Source organism: Trachemys scripta, chromosome 7, assembly GCF_013100865.1.
Source record: "Trachemys scripta elegans isolate TJP31775 chromosome 7, CAS_Tse_1.0, whole genome shotgun sequence".
Lineage (NCBI taxonomy): Eukaryota > Metazoa > Chordata > Testudines > Emydidae > Trachemys > Trachemys scripta.
In genome coordinates, this window is record NC_048304.1 from 121,613,388 (window position 1) to 121,634,266 (window position 20,879).

General features: G+C 47.0%; 1 protein-coding gene across 1 annotated transcript in view; it reads left to right on the top strand.

The window, feature by feature from the left end:
• SH3PXD2A (SH3 and PX domains 2A) overlaps positions 1 to 20,879 on the top strand; it is a gene marked incomplete in the record, with an annotated part of 374,021 nt that overhangs the window by 93,426 nt on the left and 259,716 nt on the right. Inside the window, 1 exon segment of the mRNA XM_034775874.1 lies at positions 15,623 to 15,698. Coding sequence (XP_034631765.1) covers positions 15,623 to 15,698 — 76 coding nt within the window.

Sequence of the window (20,879 nt, forward strand, 5' to 3'; positions counted from 1 at the left end):
AGTGATAAGATTCTTTGTCTGAACTCCTCTCTGAATTACCCCAAAGCCAGGAGATGTATATGTTTGGAACAAGGCCCTCAGGCAAAACACTTTAAGATTTTTTTAAGCGGGCGCGGGGAAGGTAACTCTCTGGAGTACATAGTTAAAATGCACAGCTATATTTTCTTTGGCAGGCGTGTTTTTTTCAGAGTCACACTTAGTTGGGCAGTCTAACCCCCCACAGCTATGATCAGCATCCTAGGAAGCTGACAGATACCATTTCAGTTGGAGTTGCCAAAGTAAAATGTGCCCTTGTGTTTTTAAGCTGTTGTTTTCTGTTTTCAATGTCAGTTTAAAGTTAGCTGTGGTTTCAGTGGGGGCATATATCAAGGGTACGTCTACACTGGAAACTTCAAAGCGCTGCCGCGGGAACTCTCCCACGGCAGCGCTTTGAAGTGCAAGTGTGGTCATGCGCGAGTGCTGGGAGAGAGTTCTCCCAGCACTCCTGGTAATCCACCTTCATGAGGGGAATAGCTCTGAGTTCCGAGAGCATGGCTCCCAGTGCTTGGAGCCTGTCTACACTAGCGCTTTAAAGCGCTCAGACTTGCTGCGCTCAGGGGGGTGATTTTTCACCCCCCAGAGCCAGCAAGTTAGAGCACTATAAAATGTAAGTGTAGCCACGTCCCAAGTCAAGCTAACAGGCTGTTGGGGATTTGTTAATTGTGAAAATGTTCACCCATAAACGTTCACCCATTCAGAGCCGGATGCTAATCCTATTGATAGCAGTGTGAATCAGGAGTAGGGCCTTATCCCCACATGAACTTGCAGCCGTTTAACTAAATGTGTGTTTTTAACGGATTTAGTTCAACCACTGCTAACCCCTGTGTGATCACTCTTAAACCTTGTTAAGAATAGGTTATATTGATGTAGCTTAGTAGGGTAAGGAATTGATTTTGGCAATGGGGATATAAACCAGGTTTAAATCGAGTGTTTTAGCATGTTCACACTAGAGTTTTGCACTGGTTTAAAAAAAATCAGTTTCTGCTAACCTGGTTTAATTTTGTGTGTAGTCCAGGCCTAACTCCATTGAAATCAGCAGAGTTACACCATTATCAAATGGGTGGGAGGTAAGCACCAGGCCCTCGCTATATATTTTGGGTTTGATTCTCCACCACATGAAACCAGTTTTACTCTGGGGTGACCTCATTGGCGTTGGAGGAGTCATTCCATCATAACACTTCAGTGCAGTTTAGTGTAGCTCCTTTGTGAGATGCTCTCTTAAATAGGTACTTTTTTTTAAACAGCTCACCTGAACATTCTGACGTTAGGAAAAGACCTGGAAAAAATAAACCCGAAAATCAGGCTAAATTGAATGTTTGGAGTGTAATTTATGATAACGGCAAATATGTTACTAAACACCTCCATTCCATTTGTAAGACACACCTTTTGGCCCCTGACTTCCAGCTGCAAGCTGTCTTTTCAGTGCTCCCACAGATTTTCCAAGGACCCAGTCCAAAGCTTGTTGGAGGCAGTGAACTCCTATTGACCTCAATGGGCTTCCTTTGCATCACGCCCCATAGGGAGGAATATGGCCTGGGATGGAAATCAAAGCATCTTCTCTGTAAAATGAGCCTCTGCTCGGTTAGGGTTTTGGAACTTCTTGTCTCTCTTTCAATTGTAAGTTCTTTGAGGCAGGGACTGTCTTGTTTTCTGTGTTTGTACAGCGTCCCGCCCAATGGGGCCTCGTTTCCAATTGAGGGCTTTGGGTGCTCCCCTAACAAATTATTTATTAACAGTAACAATAATAATAATCCTGAGGCTCAGGGGTGCTATACTCATGTTTTAATAGGTTGGTTAAAAAGTTAGGAATTTTAAAAATATGTAGGGTCAAATTTTCTAAAGTACCTAGGCACCTAACCCCTACCAACTTTCAATGAGATTTAGGCTCCTAAGTGCTGAAGCCACTTCATGAGGTCTTTGAGCCCCAATCCTGCTTCCATTGAAGTCTAGAGGAGTTTTATTGTTTACTTTCAGTGGAGCAGCATCCGTCCCTTAGTGCTTATTTTCAGGGTCAATGGTTACTGTTCAAAAGAGTTGCAAACCATTTCCCAATAGATATTAGATTAGATTAATCAAATCCTACAGCCTATGATGAAGTTGGCCATCTTGAACTGGGGGTTGTTAGTCTCTTTTCATTATAGAAGACTCAGCACTCCAGAGCAGAGAGGAAGGAGATGGCTGTTGGACCAGCATAAGGAAGCTTGCTGTAATGCCTTTCTCCATACTCCCATTTGTATGCTGCATTTTCCGTGCTGTACTTTTGTACCTTGTGGTGCCATCTGAACCTTCCTAGTGAAGGCAGGTAACTGAAGAACCCCAAGAAACTAACAACTGCTGTTTCCATGCTGTCCCTACCTGAGGGGTTAAAAAGATGACATCAGTTTCCACTGCTATTAATCCAACCCCTTTCAATTCACTTGAATTTGCTTACAAATTATACACAAGGCATAATGGGAAGGTGACCAGTCTTGAGCAAAAGCTTATCCTTGGACGATCTGGGCCAAATTTTGCTGTCACGGTAGTGTAAATGCAAAGTAACTGGATTGAAATCTATGGAGTTGGTCTGGATTTACAAGGGTGTACATGAGAGCAAAGTTTGTGCTTTAAGTCAAAATATGCAGTGTCGTAAATGGAGGTGTAAGTTACACATTAGGTGCAAATTGGTCACAGGATAGTAACTCTGTGTAACTCTGTTCCAGTATGACATTCATTGGATGAACAAGCAGGCACGATTCCATAAGGGGCAAAACCAGTTGACTTCAGCAGCGTTACCCCGATTTACAGCAGTGTAAGCGAGAAAAAGATCCGAGCCCAGTGATTGTAACTTGAAGTGATTTGATGTAGCGAATGTCCAGATTCAACCCTGCCACAAACTGATGCGACTTCCCCTGAAGTCAATGGGAGTTGTGCCTGTTCATCAGTTTGGCACCCCTGGAGGGTAGGGGATGGTACGAATGTAGCATAGTGTGTGTGTAATGAACTCCTTTATCTTACACACTCCCAGTACTTGCTTTTTCTCCTACACCTCGTACTCCTTCTGCCTTCTTGATGTGGGTTCTCTTCAATTTTCTCATGCACTGAATGCCAAATCGATGGAAGTTATAGGTAAGGCTACGATTTTGGCACGGGTATTTTCATTAAAAGTCACTGACAGGACGTGGGCAATAAACAGTAAATCACGGATTTATTGAAACCAGAGCCCTGGCGCCGTGGAGCTCCAGCTGAATTATTGGAATTTTCAGGAAGCCATGGAGGTCTCGTAAAATCACGGAATCCGTGACCTCCACGACTGACTTGTAGCCTTAGTTATCATCTTTTGCTAGTTGTGCCCATTTTAACACTCGCCTATTTATTAATGTGTTATTTACGGCATGGTTTGCATGGTTTATGTCACAGCTGCATTTGTGCTGGTGACTTCCCCATTTACTCCAACCTTCTTTTGGCCCCGTGTAGAAGACCCTAGGCGTGTCTCTTTCTACCTTAAGACTTGTACTCTAGATAAAATAGTGACAGGAATCCAATTCATCTTTAAAAGAGACTGGGAAGGGGTGGTCCAGTGGTTAGGATTCTAGCCTGGGACTTGGGATCCATTCCTGGCTCCACCTCAGATGTCCTGCCTGATCTTGGGCAAATCACTTGGTCTCTCTGTACCTCATCTGTAAAACAGGGATAGCAGCACTTCCCTATGTGACAAGGGTGAAGATAAATTCATCAAAGATTGTGAGGCGCTCAAATGTTATAATAATGAGGGCCAAATGAGGACCTTTGATGGAAAAAGCATGAAATAGTTTTTGCCCAAACTGTAATTATTGTGACTGTTTAGGTCACACAGGGCTCTCTGTGTGCCGGGGATGCTAAGCGACGTTCACGGGACACTCACTAGCTGCTTGGTGAAAGTACAGTGCTTCTGTCCTGCGAAGTCACTGACAGATGGACCAAATGCATCCTTCATATTTAACCGGCATCTCCAAATGTCTTACAAGCTGGTTGAGCCACAAGTACTGCAGTTGCTTCCTAGAACTTAAGAAAAATTAGCATTTCTATATGAAAGATGAAAAATCATTTTAGCTGGGAAACGAGCCTTCTTAGTGGGCTCTTTTTGGATGGATTATGGGTGGGGGGGCCCAACCATTTCACTTTGATGCTGTGTCGCTTGTAAGAGTTCCAAGATTTCTGTGGAAAAATTTCAGACCTAAAAACCCCTTTGGCGATTACCCCATCCTTTACGTGGCTGTGCTTTTTATTTTACATGGATTTCCCTGCTTTTGTTTGCCTGTTTCTCGTGAATCACACTATATTTAATTCAGAACATATCCTAATACTGTAGTCTTTGGTCATGTCCGCTGGAAACCCTGAAGGTTTTTGCTTAAAAGATTTTTTTTTTAAAGGGAAACCAGTTGCTGCTGCTTCTCAGGGATTCTTGCTGAGCTTACACCCTCGGATAATATTAGCCTTTATGCGTTAACAAGAGTGTCATATATAAGACACGGGAGGTAATTGTCTTGCTCTGCTTGTTGCTGGCGTGGCTTCCCCTGGAGTACTGTGTCCAATTCTGGGTACCACATTTTAGAATGATGGGAATGAATTGGAGAGAGTCCAGAGGAGAGCAGAAAATGATCTAAGGTTTAGAAAACCTCACCTATGAGGAAAGGTTAAAAAAAAACTGGGTGTTGCTTCTTGAGAAAAGAAGACTGAGGGGGGACCTGATAACAGTCTTCAAATATGTAAAGGGCTGTTACAAAGAGGATGGTGATCAATCGTTCTCCATGTCCACTGATGATAGGACAAGAAGTAATGGGCGTGATCTGCAACAAGGGAGATTTAGAAAGTTTTTCCTAATACACCTCTACCTCGATATAACGCTGTCCTCGGGAGCCAAAAAATCTTACCGTGTTATAGGAGCCATTTTTATGTTTTTGTCTTTGACTGAAATATTTCGAGAGCCGCATCACACGCAAAGCTACTCGTAGAGTTAGAATTGATCAACTAATAATAGTTGAACATATTAAAGTTATTACGACTCACCAATAGAATCTAGGTGCTTCAGCGAGGACTGTACCAGACTGCCCACAGCCTGGGTATGTGGCCACGGTGTTAAACCATGCTGGGTCCATGCTGCTGCATCTTCACTGATATCTTTAGCCAGGGTAGCAGAGCTGCAATCACACTTCTGATTGCAATGTAAGCACCCCCTGCGTTTGTACAGTACCTCGCACAACGGGGCCCTGATCTGAGTTGGGGCCTACTGATGTTACTGACATACCAATAAGTTTGGACCCATCTCTCCTGCGAATACTTGTATTCAGATTTGGGTTTGTTAAAATGCGTTTGCTACAGGGCCTGCAATGACGTGACAGTCCCTCAAGTGAGGCATTGAATAAGGCCAGTATCCTGGCAGGGAGTCACAGTAATGCGAGGTCACTGTACAATATGTGTGCGCTCCCTGGGGGCTGAGTGGTCTCTGCCCTTCTGAATCACGGGGTGCCAGGAGCATTGCGTACCCGAAACGACACAGTAACTACACCCGTGCTGCGGTGGATTGTGTGCTTATGAGAACCTCAGCCTGGCTTTGTATCAGACTCCGAATCCCCTGCATGCAAACCTCCCACCTCTCTGCAGGGTGCCAGTCTTCCTTGATTACAAAGCAGGGGGTTGGGGTGCAGGAGGCGGTGCGGGGTCTGGGAGGGAGTTTGGGTCCAGGAAGGGGTTCTGACCTGGGGCAGGAGGTTGGGGTGCAGGAGGGGGTGCAAGGTGCAGGCTCTGGCCAGGAGGCGCTTACCACAGGCAGCTCCCGGCCAGTGGCGCAGCAGGCTGCCTGCCTACCCTGGTCCCACGCCGCTCCTGGAAGCGGCTGGCTGCTGGTATGTCTGTGCGCACCCCTGGTGGGGGTGGGTAAGGTGGCTCCATGTGGTGCCCCCAGCACCGTCCTCACAGCTCCCATTGGCCGGGAACAGCAGAGGCGTGCAGAGATGTGCCAGCAGCCACCTCGCACCCCCTCAAAAAACGGCTGCCACAGGTAGCGACCTCTGCCCTAGTGTGATGACAACTTCATTGGTCTCCACAGAAGGGGACGGGATCTTCCCTCTAGTAGGACTTGTTATGGCAGAAGCACTGTAAAGGGTTGCCATCATGCCTGTCCCATACATGGGTATAAGCTGGGGAAGTAGTCCGGAGCCCTCTTCTCTTCAGCTTGTGGACCTGTGCTGGCCTGCGTATAACTGAGTCCTGAAGTCCCTTGTTTTCTTGATGCCTTCAGTAGAGTCAGAGGTGAAATGTTATTGCCTCATCTGAATGCACAAAACCAGTTTGCATCTCGTGTAGAGGAAAATACAGTATACAATAAATTGGGGTTTGCCCGAAATCTGCTCCTTTCAATCTAGTGGCCACGGTTTTAATTTCTTAAACTGGTTATTTTTCATGCCTAATCTTAAAAAGCACCGCATTCTGCAATGGGAGAATGCCTCTGCATGGCTTTACGACAGGCTCGAATTGTGTCTGCGTTTCTTTTCACCGGTGGCTGTTTTATAATTTGCTGAAAAGGGACTGATTTGTGTGAAAGAGTCACTTAGTGTTGGTAGGCATTAAAACTAGGTGGTACCATAGCCTGCTGGGTAGCCTTTATGCTATCTGAACTGTAAGTAAAGCTGCATCCATTCCAGGTGTAACGAAACCAGCAAGAAGGCAGGTGCTATAATAATTGGTCACATGGGTGTCTTAATTTACTGGCCAGAAGCTGCATGGAAAAGGTCATTCTTTTTGGGGGGGAGGGTCAGTGCTGCTCAGTTAGAACAAAAGAACTAATTGCCAAACAGGATATTGGAGAGAAAATCTGCAGCGTCAGAACTACTGAATGTGGGGTAACCGTCCCAGTCGATTCGCTTCAAAGGCTTAAATTTGGCCCTGAATTTCCCAAACCCAAGACCCATAGAAATTTTAATGATTTTTATTAACAGGCTATTTTTAATTTAAAAAATTCCCTTTTCGTGGGTTAAATTCTGCATTAATTTAGAATTTGCATCTCCTGCGATCCCATTAGGGTGACCAGATGTCCCGATTTTATAGGGACAGTCCCGATTTTGGCTCCTATCACCCCCCACCCCCGTCCCGATTTTTCACATTTGCTGTCTGGTCACTCTAAATCCCATGATGGGTTATAGTTCAGTGCAGAATTAGGCTCAGTGTTTGCAACCCCACACATTGCAGCGTTGAACAAATGTAATACACTAGCTTAGGGCTTGATCTGTGCTACCACCAGCTACATGGCTATTTTTAGTGGGCCGCTCAAGCAGAGCTAGTGCGTGTCTGTCTACGTGAACTGGGAAGCATGCTTCTGTAGTCAGAGAGCTCCGAGGCTTTAATCTGCAGTCACACTGGCTTGTTAGCTGCACACACAATGAGCCAGCTCCAGGATCGCCAACCACAAACATTCAAAAATTGAGTTAGGCCCCCTGAAATCCAGAGATTTGGCTGAAGAGCATGAGAATTTTTAAAAAATCATAAACGTTGGGTTATTTTTATTAGCCTCCTGGTTTATGAACCTTTGGGGTTCCCCTGGGTCATGTTTTCCAGCTTTTCTCTGCAACCAGGAGGGCTAGAAACTTTTTCTTTTTTAAAAAAGAAAACTCAGATTCTCACACAGTCACTTGCCTCCAGGATCTGGGGCTTTAAGGAAAAACACCCCATAGCGGGATAACACGTGCAACTCTTATCCGCCGTACCAGCCATGCAAACCGGTTGTCTTCATTCTGATTGCGCAAGTGTAGCAAGGACTAAAATGTATCCACATGCATCTATTGGTCCAGATTATGAACCCCTGACTCGCACTGGCTAGTAATTACTCACATGAGTAATGCCATTGATTTTAATGGGATTATTTGTATGAGTATCTGCTTGCCATTGTGAGGCACAGGTTCATAATCTGGACCACGCTGTTTGTAGGCTTTCCATCTAAATACCTTTTAGCACAGCTGCAATGCTGAGATTGCTCAGTGTAAACCACACTGCTGATGAGCAGTGCTTGTATAGGAAGTCCATCTGGGCACTCAAAATAACTCGGAGAGGTGAAGCCTGGAGTGGGTGGTTTTGGTGGTGAATTATTTGTGGCCCTACATCTGTTATATCAAAAGGCAGAAGTTGCGTGTGTTTGTTCAGCATGATTCCATATGCTCATTTCCCACTTTCCACATACACTCCCTGTTTCCAAACGGATCCCCCACCCAGATGTCATGCTCACAGACTTCTCTTTGCACGTCTCATGGGTCATAGCTGGAGGTGCAGCAATGGGATCATAATCCGTGCTCTAGATACAGACCCATTCATTGCTAATGCTAATAAAATGATGTGACTATGAGCAACTCCAGCCTAGGACACCTCCCTGATTGATTCCTGATTGTTTTCCAAAAAATGCAGCTCAAACTCACCTGTTCCATGCTGCCTACAACTGGTTCCAGACCTAATGCCAACCTTTTGTCTCTTCCAGTCTCCACTCCCCTCTTTCTCTCATCCTGTGTCCTTGTGACATTGCCTTTGCTCCCACTAATGTACTTTCTGACACAGTGTGACGTGTTGCAAAATAAATTGCATTAATGAGAACAAGAGGACATTTGTGAAGCTCACCCATTTTGAAGGACAATAGCAATGTGTATTGTTCAAATGAGAGACTTCAGGGGGAGTATTTTTGCATCTGCCATGTTTAAATGTGTAAGAATAATAATTTCCTATAGTATGAGAACACTTGCCATGTGTCTAGTAATTCTCATCTTCAAAACTCTGCAGACATTTAATTAAGCCAACCCTCCCCTCCCACCCCCCTAAAAGCTAGAGAATCAAGCACTACTATCCCCATTCTACAGATGGGGGACTTGAGAAAGAGAGGGATTTATTTGTTTATGGCTTCTAATCAGTTCAGGGGCAGCGTGCTCTGACTGGAACTAGAAGTTCCTGGCTCGCAGCCCTGAGCTCAGTGTATTAGAATCTATCCTTTGTCTCTTTGTATAGTTCCATATTTGGTTTCATTTTTGTTAGAGGTGGGCTGAGCTGCCAAGTTATTCTTCGAGTGATGGTACCTATTGTCTTCCACTGAGGGTTTACACACGCGTGCCTTGTGTCAGGAGCCAGAGAATTTGAAAGTAGTAGTGTCTGTTGGTCTGTGCGCGTGCCCTTGCTTTGCCTCGTGGTTTCATCCGATGCAATAAAGCAGGGGTGGGCAAACTACGACCTGCAGGCCGGTTTCGGCCCACAAGCTGTTTTAAGCTGGCCCGTGGGCCGTACCACACGGCTCGGCCCCGCTCCGGCTAGGGCGCTGGGTCGGGGGCTGCACCACGCAGCTCGGCCCCTCTCCGGCCGGGGCACTGGGTATGGGGCCACACCACGCTTAAGGTAAGCGTCGCTTGGAGCCTGCACCCCTGAGCCTCTCCCTGCGCCCCAACCCCCTGCCCCAGCCCTTATCCCCCTCCCGCTCTCCAAACCCCTCAGTCCCATCCCAGAGCACCCTTCTACACCCCAAACTCCTCATTCCCAGCTTCACCCCAGAGCCTGCACCCGCTCCTGCATCCCAACCCCAATTTTGTGAGCATTCATGGCCCGCCATTCAATTTTATTCCGCGATGTGGCCCTCGGGCCAAAAAGTTTGCCCACCTCTGCAATAAAGGATGGGGCGGACTGAGCACGTCTCCAGTCCCTTCTCATCACCACATGGTCCAAGTCATAGCTACTCGTATCCTCTAGTCTCTGAGGCACTGTCGGGGGGGGGGGGGAAGGTTTAGAATTATAAATGTTTTTCTTGTCTTTTACTGTATTTTTTACATAGTTTAGCTTTACTAGTAGTTTTTAGAAGAATTAAGACTTTGGGGGAGTCTGTTTTCTGACTCCTCCCCCCCAAATACCCACACACAGTATTGGACTATACAGATCAGCAACGAGCACCAACGCTGCCTGTTCTGCTTGGGAGAAGCCCATGTTTCATCCGGGACAGATCTGACAGATGCTGTGGAGAGCCCCATGGAATGGGATACCAGTGGCTGCCCTGCTGGGGAAGAGGACAGTGATGCCAAGAAGTTTGCGGTCACTTAGGGTATCCATAGCGGTGGTAGGGAATGGGTGGTCCTGTCCTTGTGCTCCATCGGATTCGGAATCCTCCGATGAGAAACACTCATTTCCTGGGTACAGTGGTGGTACCGGGGAACTGGTGGAACCGTATGACCATAGGGGGATGAGTTGAAACGTGATTCACCTGAGGTAAGTCCTGGGTTGGAGATGGTACCTCGTTAGGCACAGATGGTAGAGGAAGGTGTGGAGATCTTAGTTCCCCTAGAGCGAAGAGTTCATGTGGCTCTGGTGCTGTCGCGTAGCCAGAACCGGAGCAGAGGATTAAGGGAAGCCGACATTAAGGGCATGCGTGGCTCAGTACCCAGTCTGCTGGTCTGCGTGGTTTCTGCTCCTATCTGTGCGTCTTGGAATGCTCTGTCTCCCTGTGGCTGGAATTCGTGGAGAGGGCAACATCCTTCTTCAATTTGGAGGTAGACTTACTGCCATGCTGAAGTGCATGCTTCCTTGTTTCCCGACTAGGCCCCAGCACAGGGTCGGTAGTGGCTGTATTGGCGGAGCCAGATGTGATCTCTGAAGCCAGAGGCACACTCCTGGCTGTCTCAGGCCAGTGTACGGGGTGGGGGGGGGTATTCCCTGGCCCGGATCCGACTGGGGCCTCATGAAAACCTCCAGGAGGCGCTTCTTAAGTTGGAGAGCCCAGCCTTCTCATGTCTTGTTTGGGAAGGTGTGATGGGGTATACCTGTCCCACACTGGGCTGGAAGGGGTTAATCCCATACTATGGACTGAGCAAGTCCCTGGATTTCAAAGTGGCCTTCATCAACACAGTCTCAGCATGGGAATACCTACCAAGAGATTCCAGACTCTGCAGGGACTCATCACCTGAGTAGCCTACAGTCCTCCTCTTCTGGTCAGGACTTGCCTATCCCTGCTTCGCCACATGGTGGCCTGCACTTACCTCACTGCCTTCACCTGTCTCTGCCTTCACTCTTTACAAATATGGCTCCAGAGAGTCAATTCACCCATGCGACATACCATGGACCTTCTGCTGACAATACCCCCCGCAGTGCTCTCGTTCCTCCAGTGGTGGAGGGACCTGACGCAGGTCTGTGCCAGGATGCCTTTCCTCCCGTCCTCCCTGGACAGAACGATCATCACGGACATATCACTTGCCGGATGGGGTGCCCATGTGGGCAAGCTCATGACGCAAGACACTTGGACTCCTTGAGAATCCAGAATGCACATCAACATTCTAGAGTTTCAGACGGTATGGAGAGTGTCGAGCATTTCTCCCATCTATTCTCTCCCATCATGTTCTCATCGTGTCCAACAACATCACCACCGTTTATTACATCAACAGACAAGGGGTCACAAGGTCGACTGCGCTCTGTGTGGAAGCAGTCCATCTATAGGACTGGTGCATTGGATAGTATTTGGATGGGCATCTTCTCTAGAATGGGAATGTTCGTCGGCAGTACAAGACATCCTTTCGAGCAGCAGGAAAGAGTCCACGAGGTATTCCTATTGGGCCAAGTGGAAACACTTCACCTCCTGGGCACAGTAGAAGGGATTTGCCCCTGGGGAAGTGGACATTCCCCTTTTTTTGGACTACCTCCTGTCCTTAAAGACAAGACACCCCCTCTCCCCCCATGGAAGGGCACTCCATATTTACACATCAATTAACTACTAGGTTTTGGAAAGGTCTTCTCAGGACTTTCCCACTCACAACCTATTGCCCCCCAATGGGATGTCAATCTCGTTCTCTCAGCATTAACAAAAGTGCACTTTGAGCCACTGGCTTCATGCTCTCTGTTCCTCCTTTCCATGAAGGTCGCCTTCCTAATGGCTATTACTTTTCTGCAAGAAGAGTAGGTTAATTGTGGGCCATTATGGCAGACCTCCCCTTCACCACGTTCCAGAAGGACAAAGTCTCCCTGCACCTGCACCCCAAGTTTCTACCAAAGGTTGTATCCTACTTTCATTTCAACCAACCCATATGCTGCTTTCTTTCCGAAGCCGCACGCCTCAGCGTAAGAGTGGCGCCTTTCACTCCCTTGATGTCTGCAGGGCCTTGCAGAGGAGGAGACCAATCAGGAAGTCCCCTAGATTGTTTATCATATAACCGAGAGGGTTAAGGAGCAGGCAATCTCCACACAAAGGATCTCCTAGTGGATTTCGGGGTGCATTACACTCTGCTATCGCTTGTCAGGACTGCCTCCACTCCTTGGAGTGAGACCCCATTCCACAGGAGCACAAGCATCCACTGCGGCCATACTTCACAATGTACCGCTTCCAGGCATATGTAGGGCAGCCAAGTGGAGTTCGGTGCATACCTTTGCTTCACGTTACGCCTTGGTGGAGGATTTTGCGCTGGAGGCTTTCTTTCTTCATTCAACCGTTCCATACTCTTCCTGGCACCCTCCTCTGAATTAGGTACTGCTTGTTAATAACCCTCAGCGGAATACAATAGGGACCATCATTAGAAGAAGAAGAGGTTACTTACGTGTAACTGGAGGTTCTTTGAGATGTGTGTGGTCCTGCCCTCCTTCCTCTCTGCTGCAGATCTGTTCGATTTGCAGTGGAGAAGGAACTGAAGGCGTGGTCAGTCCGCCCCACCCTTTATTGTCTCAGACAAAACCATGGGGCGAAGCAAGAGCACATGCATGGACCAATGGACACTACTATTTTCAAATTCTCCAGCTCTGGACACATGGTGCACATGTGTAAACCCTCAGTGGAATACAGATAGGGACCACACATCTCGAAGAACCTCCAGTTACATGTGAGTAACCTTCTTTTTTTAATGTCCTGAGTGAGTTTCCTGCAGTGCAGGGATCATAAACGCTCTCTTAGCTTCTACCATTGCATTGTTGGTTTCCCACCATCTCATTAATATTTAGCAGCACAGAAGCCTTACCATGTGTACTTCCGCATGCATGAATGAGAGCAATGGGTTGACCATTAGTTACTTCCCTTTTCCCCTCAAGTGGTAGGGGTATGTTTGCAACACACACCAAGTTGCTGCATCTGTGGAAGCGCCCCCACAAGCGCAGAGCCCCCAGCAGCCGTCTTGTGCGTAAATCCATCCCTGTCCAGTCACATCTTTGTTAGAAAGAGCTCTCCTGGCAGAAGCAAGAGCTTGGGAGGAAAATGTTGATTAGGAAAGTTTAGCCAGACTCTCCAGCTGTAGTTTATTGTATCTATTTTGCTGATATCCGCCCTTTAGATAAATAGTGCTAAATTATACACTTTGTGACCTTCTTGATGTGGTTAAAAGGGCCAGCATTAGCCAAGCTAATTTAACTCCAAGAATAACCCTGGGAGTTTGTCTCAGCTCCAGCTTGAGTCAGTCACTCTGGAGTAAAATAAGAATCATCTTCCTGGTTAAAAGTGTAGTGACAGCAAAACTGTAAGTTATACAGTGGCTTTTCCCGCTGCCCCCTCTCCCCCTTTAAATGAAATTTCTACTCACGTCCGACCCCAGGCACCCTGATTTCTACCTAGGAGAAAACAAAATTTCCAACAACAAAAAATCCTTCTCCGTCGGTAGAAAAGCAAGTTATCTAACAATCCCTAAAGCCACAAACTATTTATTCACAAGGTTGGCTCACTGTTGGGGAAATGTAGGATCTTTTATTTTTTTCTCCTGCACAGATGTTCCTTCTACTCTTTGGCTGTGCCACGTGCTTAGAATGCTGAAGATGTTCTGTGCGGTAGAAGAAGAGAGGGAATCTGTGTAAAAAAAAAAGCTGCTTCTTTTTTTTGGCTGGGTTTGCAAAGCTTTTGGGATTTTTTTTTTTTAAAGGAAATCTGTTCAGGTAGCAAATGTTACTGGCTCCCATACCCTGGCTGGTTGGACATGGATCCTTTTTATATTAAGTGCTAATTAGATCCCCTGCGTCTAGCTGTCACTGCCATTGTAAATATTTGTGTTGATCTGTATGATAGTAGATTCAGTTCAGGTGAAATGAGAGGGTCATACAAGATTTGCAAGGTCTTTCCCCTAGCCCAAGCTTTTAGGGGGGTTGTGTCGAATGAGGGACCCAATGGGGGTTTCTTTGTGAGCCCCAAATCTGGGAGAAGATTAAAAAGTCTGTATAGCTTACTGTATGTGTTCTGACGTCATCACAGACTGAGTTAAAGTTGAGGACACACCAGATGGTTGGTAGGCATGGGACTTTCGGCAAAGTTAATGCAACCTTCCTCCTTTGTCAGATCTCGTATAGTCCTGGACTGGGTCTAGGTTAATCCGTGTGGCAGACCGTTCCTGGGGGGTTCTCCATGGAACAGTGAAGTGCTGCAAGAACTGTTGCTTGGTGCTCTCCCCTCGGAGTCAGTCATGAACCCGATCCCCATCATTAAAATGGACGTCTATTATCTGGAGAGCACAGGTCCCAGCATTTATTGCTTTATCTTGATCTGAGTGGAAAGCCATTGGAAATCTCCAGTGCTGCAACATGTAGTCTCTGCAGCCCATGCTTTTATAGTGAAGGGGTGGTTTGACTGCAATCTGCTCCATATGATGCAGATTTAGTGCCTTCAAGTGCTTTGGCTCAGGGACTGTGTTTGTACAACACAGAGTCCCATGGAGCCCTCGGTTGGTCCTCAGGCACTGCTGTAATAAGCATGATTAATAATAATAACATGGATGAGTTGGGGATCTGCTGGGTTAATGTCTTAGTTTGCTGTAAATGTTCTCTGTGAAATTAATCTCTGTTCAGAGAGAAAGTACTCTGAAAGTAGATCATAAGTGAGACTTCAGGCGTCCACAGGCCATGAGCTCAGGGGTGAACATCACCCTATGTGCATTTGCATCATATTTCCTTGTATACATTCTGTGCTTGTCCCCCTTTGTAGTATGCTTTTTGCATGTGTTTGCGAGCAGGGCATTGATGATTCTCCGCATTCACCTTCCCTACAGTTGTTTCTCTCCTGCTATCTCACTTGGGGGTGTTGTCACAGGGATTACAGTGAAGTGGAAAACATTTCTAGAAGGGCTGGAAACTCCTCTGCCCAGTGTATTTGTCCCTGGGAAAGCAGGAGTGCTTGTCTAAGGGAACAAACCCAGTGGGAATAGTTCTGCCAACAAGAAGACAGATTCAGTGTTTTATTAAAATAATCTCTGGTCTTATTTCTGAGGAGCAGTTCTAGCCAGGTGGGTGGTCTGTCCTAGAGGGCAGGTGGAGCCTTCATCCTCACCAATCGGAGCAGAACGGGGATTGGAGACAAGGCATTTGTTTTGTAATGAAGAATGACTACCTAATTTTAGAACTGCAGAAAGGCCAGATTCAGATATTTGCCTCGGCCCTGTCCCAGTGCGTACAAAGGAACCTACCCTCCGTTTATTGGAGTGACTGTACCTTACGATACAGTCTCACTTGGACACTGTCACTCATTCCGGCTGTTTCTCTGATTTATCAATCCTCTGTAAAACCACAGACGTTCCGAGAAATAATCCCTGCAGTTAGAGGAGACTGGGAGGGGGAAGGACAGAGTGTCCCTATGTACCATCTAAATGTATTTCTGTTTCTGTTGCAGATGCAGCTTCTGGATAAATTCCCCATTGAAGGAGGCCAGAAAGACCCCAAGCAGAGGATCATCCCCTTTCTACCAGGTAATGCCTTGATGATGGACTTGAACAGGGCAATGTAAGGAGTCAGCAACACATTCCACGACTACTGAGTTCAGGCTAGGACGTAGGCACACAGCTTACGGTGACACTAACGAATCACAGGCTGCGTTAGCCACGCTGGGACTCGGAGTGAACCACAGCGTCTGTTTGTGTCCAGCAGCCTCGATAAAGAAAGCTCTTTATATTCATTACAGATGGCCTCTCTCCTATCACAAGCTGCTACGGGGACGGGGATGTGTTGACTATCTGTAAATACTAGATAAGGGAATATTTTATGGAGAGAAGAGAGAATGAACATAACAAGATTGTAATGAATTAAGAAAAAAATAATGTTAGACATTACGAAGCATTTTCTAATAGTAAGGCCCAATGGACAATGTCACTGAAGTCCTATATTTAGAGAAGTTCTGAGCAGACTAGATCTGAAAGTCCTGCTGTGCACTGGCCGACTCTGATCATCAAAGGTAATAAAGGTTTTGCACCTGGATCTTAGCTGACAATTCTGATGATGATGCAGAAGCCAGGATAGGATCCACCTCCCTTTCCCATAGTGGAATAGGCAGTGGCAGCAGGTGAAGAAAGAAGAAAAAGCTTATATGTGTTGGTAAAGCAAACAGATGCTATCCTGAATAGGCACAGGGAGCTGAGTTGTTAGGTAAGAAGGTGCCATTTTTACACAGTGCCTTTTCTGGCCCTTACGGAATCAAATACAAGCAGTCTAAATCCCACGTTCTTTCATTCTGAAGGACTAGTCAGGGGCTACGGTGGTGTGAATGTGGGGAACACCGATTGTATGCAATGCAAGAGAGCCTGAACCAAGGAGAACCATAGCGTGAGAATGGCTTACAGCACTAGGATCAAGGTGAATCCAATGTGGAAAAGCGTATACAGCAGGGGCTGGCAGCCTTTCAGAAGTGGTGTGCCGAGTCTTCATTTATTCACTCTGATTTAAGGTGTCACGTGCCACTCAGACATGTTAACGTTTTTAGAAGGTCTCTTTCTATAAGTCTATAATATAGAACTAAACTGTTGTATGTAAAGTAAATAAGGTTTTTAAAATGTTTAAGAAGCTTCATTTAAAATTAAATTAAAATGCAGAGCCCCCCGAACCGGTGGCCAAGACCCGGGGAGTGTGAGTGCCACTGAAAATCAGCTCACGTGCTGCCTTTGGCACGTGTACCATAGGTTGCCTACCCCTGGTATACAACATGTATGGGCAAAACCAAATGCAACTGCATGTTCATATTTCTACAGGGTAGGCCCAGTTCAGCCTACAGACATACCCAAGCAGCTCGCACTGAAGCCAAAGGGAGCTGTGCATCCACAACAGAGGGCAAACTGGGCCTCATGTGTACAAAGAAGCTTATTTGAAAACAGGGCAAAAGTGACATTTCCTGCTGTTCTCAGGAAAGCTTAGAAGAGACAGAGACACGAAATGATAGCGCCTCCCTCTACCTCTCTGCTTTTGTTTCAGCTCATAGTCCCCCTTTGCTCCATTAACAGAGTCCACCTCCTGACTCCCTGCGTGTCCTTCTCCTGACCTGGCCTGCTGGTCACCTGCTCTCCTGACCTTCACACTTCCCCATATCGCTGGACTCTCCCCCGCGCCCCCATTCATTGGTGCCAGGTATCCACCCTCCCTTCATTCAAATCCCCGCTTCCACGAGGCTCACAAATGCAAACCCATCATGCCAGGAAACATTGCCTCCATGGGATGGCCACCATCATCTAGGTCTCCTGACGCAGCTCCTGGTGTCCATTTAGGCCCAGGTTCCGAACTCTTGACTCACGCTGGGCAGCACTGAACACCCCATGTAGCTCCATTGACTTCTGCGGGACTTAGGGTGACCCGTCGTCCCTAGTTGTTCAGGACAGTCCCAAACTGTACATTTCAAGTCCCGGGGCTGGGCTGAATGACTGGGACAGCATTTCTCCCTGATTCCCTGCGGCACTGCTCCACACCTGCCTGAGGCTCAGGGGCGGCGCCAGCCACTTCCCAGTGGTGGTGGAGGCTGAGGTGGGTTTTAGTGCCGCCCCACACCATAAGGCCCTGCCCCCTGCTCCTCCTCTTCCCCCTGAGGCCCTGCCCCTGGCCAGGCCAGAAACCAGAGCTGGGCATTAGTAAAAGCTGCCCGGGAAGCCCAAGGGGGCAGGGACATGGGCCAAGGGATGCTCTTGTGCACTCTGGCCCCCCGCCCAGGGCAGGTGGAGGGTCTGGGACTACCCATAATGGCCCAGGCTCCCTGGGCAGCTGCGGCCTGGCCAGGGGTGGGGCCTCGGGAGCAAGAGGAGGAGCAGGGGGCGGGACTCCTTCAGGTGTTCCATTTTTGCATTTTGAAAAGGTGGTCACCCTAGAGGGACTCTTTGTGAAGTTAAGAACTATTCAGCCTGAGTAGGGAGAACAGCATCTAGCCCATAGTTTCTCTGGGCCAACGGACCTTATCTTTCTTTGTCTCACACAGTTCTGAGTGCACCTGTGCTCCTTAACAAAGAATAAATAATTATGGTTTCCACTCCCCACTAAGAGATCAAGGAAATAGACAAAAGGTTACGTGCGTGAGAATTTCTGAGATACTGGCCAGTAAATATCCCTTTTGCCCTAACACACTATCACTTCTACAGCTCAGTGAAAGAGTAAGAAGCGTGACAGATAGCCTCTCATTAGAGTAATTTCACATACTTTCATACAACCACTTCCAGCCGAGGTCACAGGGGAATGATCAGGATGGCACCTGGAAGACAAGGTCCAGGACACAGTTTGCTGTTGAAGTGCACGTTCCAGACCAGCTTTCTATTGTTTGACTAGATGGCTTTGGCTGTTGGTTGGAAGTCTGGCTGGCTGCATTGAATTTCACCAAAGTGGAGGGGGCTAAGCCCATTAAAAGGTTAACTCTGCCTTTAGCTATAAAAATGGGATCCCATGTCTTCCCTGAGGGGCGATAAAGTGAAGTTCAATCAGAGTCGTAGTGGGAGGGTAAGGCCTATCTAGGAACACATTGCAGGCACTGATGCAATTTGAGGCAGAGCAGCTGCTGCAGTTGTTCAGGGAGAAGAGCTGAGTGGTTTGCAGGGAAGCGGGGCCTTGAAATAGTACAGTGCAAATGCATATGCCGTGAACGCCGGAGTCACAGCCTGACAGCACCCTCCACAGACCTTCTGAAAAGCTGCAGTGTGTTCAAGGCAGCACCGGCTTTCCTCACGCAACAGATCTCTTTCCTACAGACCTTTTGCAGCCAGATGGAGGCAGTGTTGTTTTCTGGTTACAGGGATCTGGGTTCTATCCCCCGCTGTGCCACTGACTTGCTGGGAATGTCACATTATCTCTCCATTCCCCCAGTGGTAAAACATGGTTAATCATGCTTACCCTTCCCTCCTACTCTAACATGTTGTGGGATCTGCAGATGAAAAATGCTCTATATGGGAGAATTATTAATGTTCATGCTTCAAGCTGACACAGATGCTAACATCTGTCTCTGCAGGTGAGTTATTCATCCTGTAATTCAACAGGCATTGACCAATTTATTGTGCTTTGCCCTCAAAGAAGTCTAGATAGAAGGCAAAGAAGTCGCCGATTCCCAAAATTTGCCTCCATTCCTTAGTGGTGGTGGTGAGATATTGACGGGTGACCCTTACAGAGGAGTAGAGACCAACCTATCCATCATACAACAGCATTAACCCTTCCATCCTCCAAGGATTCTAGGGTAGGATATTGTTGTATTTCCCTAAGGGCGAAAAAAAATAAGATCAGGAAAACAAACTCATTCTGACTTGGTGTCCCACATGGAGATGCTGCCAGACTCGAAGATGCTTCTGCTGTAGTTTGTTAAACAAGGAGCTGCTATGTCCGTTCTACTTTCAATGTCAGGTCGCCCCCTCCTCCTTTTTTAGCTGCTGCTGATCCGGTCTTTGATTTACCAGTGCCGAAGCTTTGTAAGGGAACAAGCTGCTCTGAAGAGTGACTCCACTAAATGTCAAACAACGTCAAACTATGTTAAATAAACTAGCTGCTGTAATTAGAATACACATGGTATTTCTACAGCCAAAGCGGCTGGTTATTGAAACAAATACCTGGCTATAAGCTGTCCTAATTAAAAAGCAGGCACGAAAGAGGCTTGTATTTAAAACCTGCTTTTACAAGGGCATCACGATCCCCTTTGTTTATTATGGGCCTGATCATGCGTGGTGCAGAGTGCTTCTTTCTGCATGGTGTTGAGTGCCCTAAGCTCCGGTTTGTAGGTTGAGGGTCCTTGGCATATCTCCAAATCAGGCCCTATAAGAAAGAATGGAGCATATGACAGCACAAATACTCCTGGATGTAAATACCCGAAACCACGAGTAATGTGGTTGTGCCTTCTCCCAATAACTATATGATTTCAGGTGCAAAGAATAAAGGGACCCCCTTTTCTAGGTCACTTTCCAATGGAAAAAGGCTCGTAAGAGACTGACTCACTGGGTCACACTTAGCCATTTTATTACTAGTGACAGCAGAACAGGCAGAGTAGTTGATGGTTAAGGCTGAAGTGGATGGGTAGATTGCATTTATGTGAATCACCTGCTGTAGCAACCGGGCTAGAATTAAGGAATATCCTTTAGTGGCTAGAACATGGGAATGGGAGTCAGGAATCTTGGATTCTGTTTTCAGCTCTAGAAGGGAGTGTACTCTAGTGGTCGGAGCGGGGGGGAGTGAGTCTGGGCTCTATTCTGGGAGGCAGTGGGCTGTAGGAGTAGGGGGCTGGAAAGCAGGACTGCTGATTACTGCGTGCTGGTGGTATGGAATATTTTCTAGTGGCTAGAGAAGGGAATTAAGAGTCAGGGCTCCTGAGTTCTATTTCCAGATTTGGGAATGAGTTTTCTTTAGTGGTTAGAGGCGAAGACTGCAGATCAGGACTCCTCATCACTGTGTGTTTTTATTTCAGTATCATTATTGTTCCTCATCCATGTCCTCACTACTATTTGTTACCTTCACTCATCGTATCACTTCTAACATTAGCTTGGGGAAGGGACAGTAGTTATCTGCTTGTAGATTGTGCCTGCTTGTATTTGAATACTGTAAAAATAATAATACCAATAAATTCCTGACTCTGCCACTGACGTGCTGTTTGATCTCAAGCAAGTCACATAATCACCTTGTGCCTCAGTTTGCTCATCTGTGAAATGGGGATA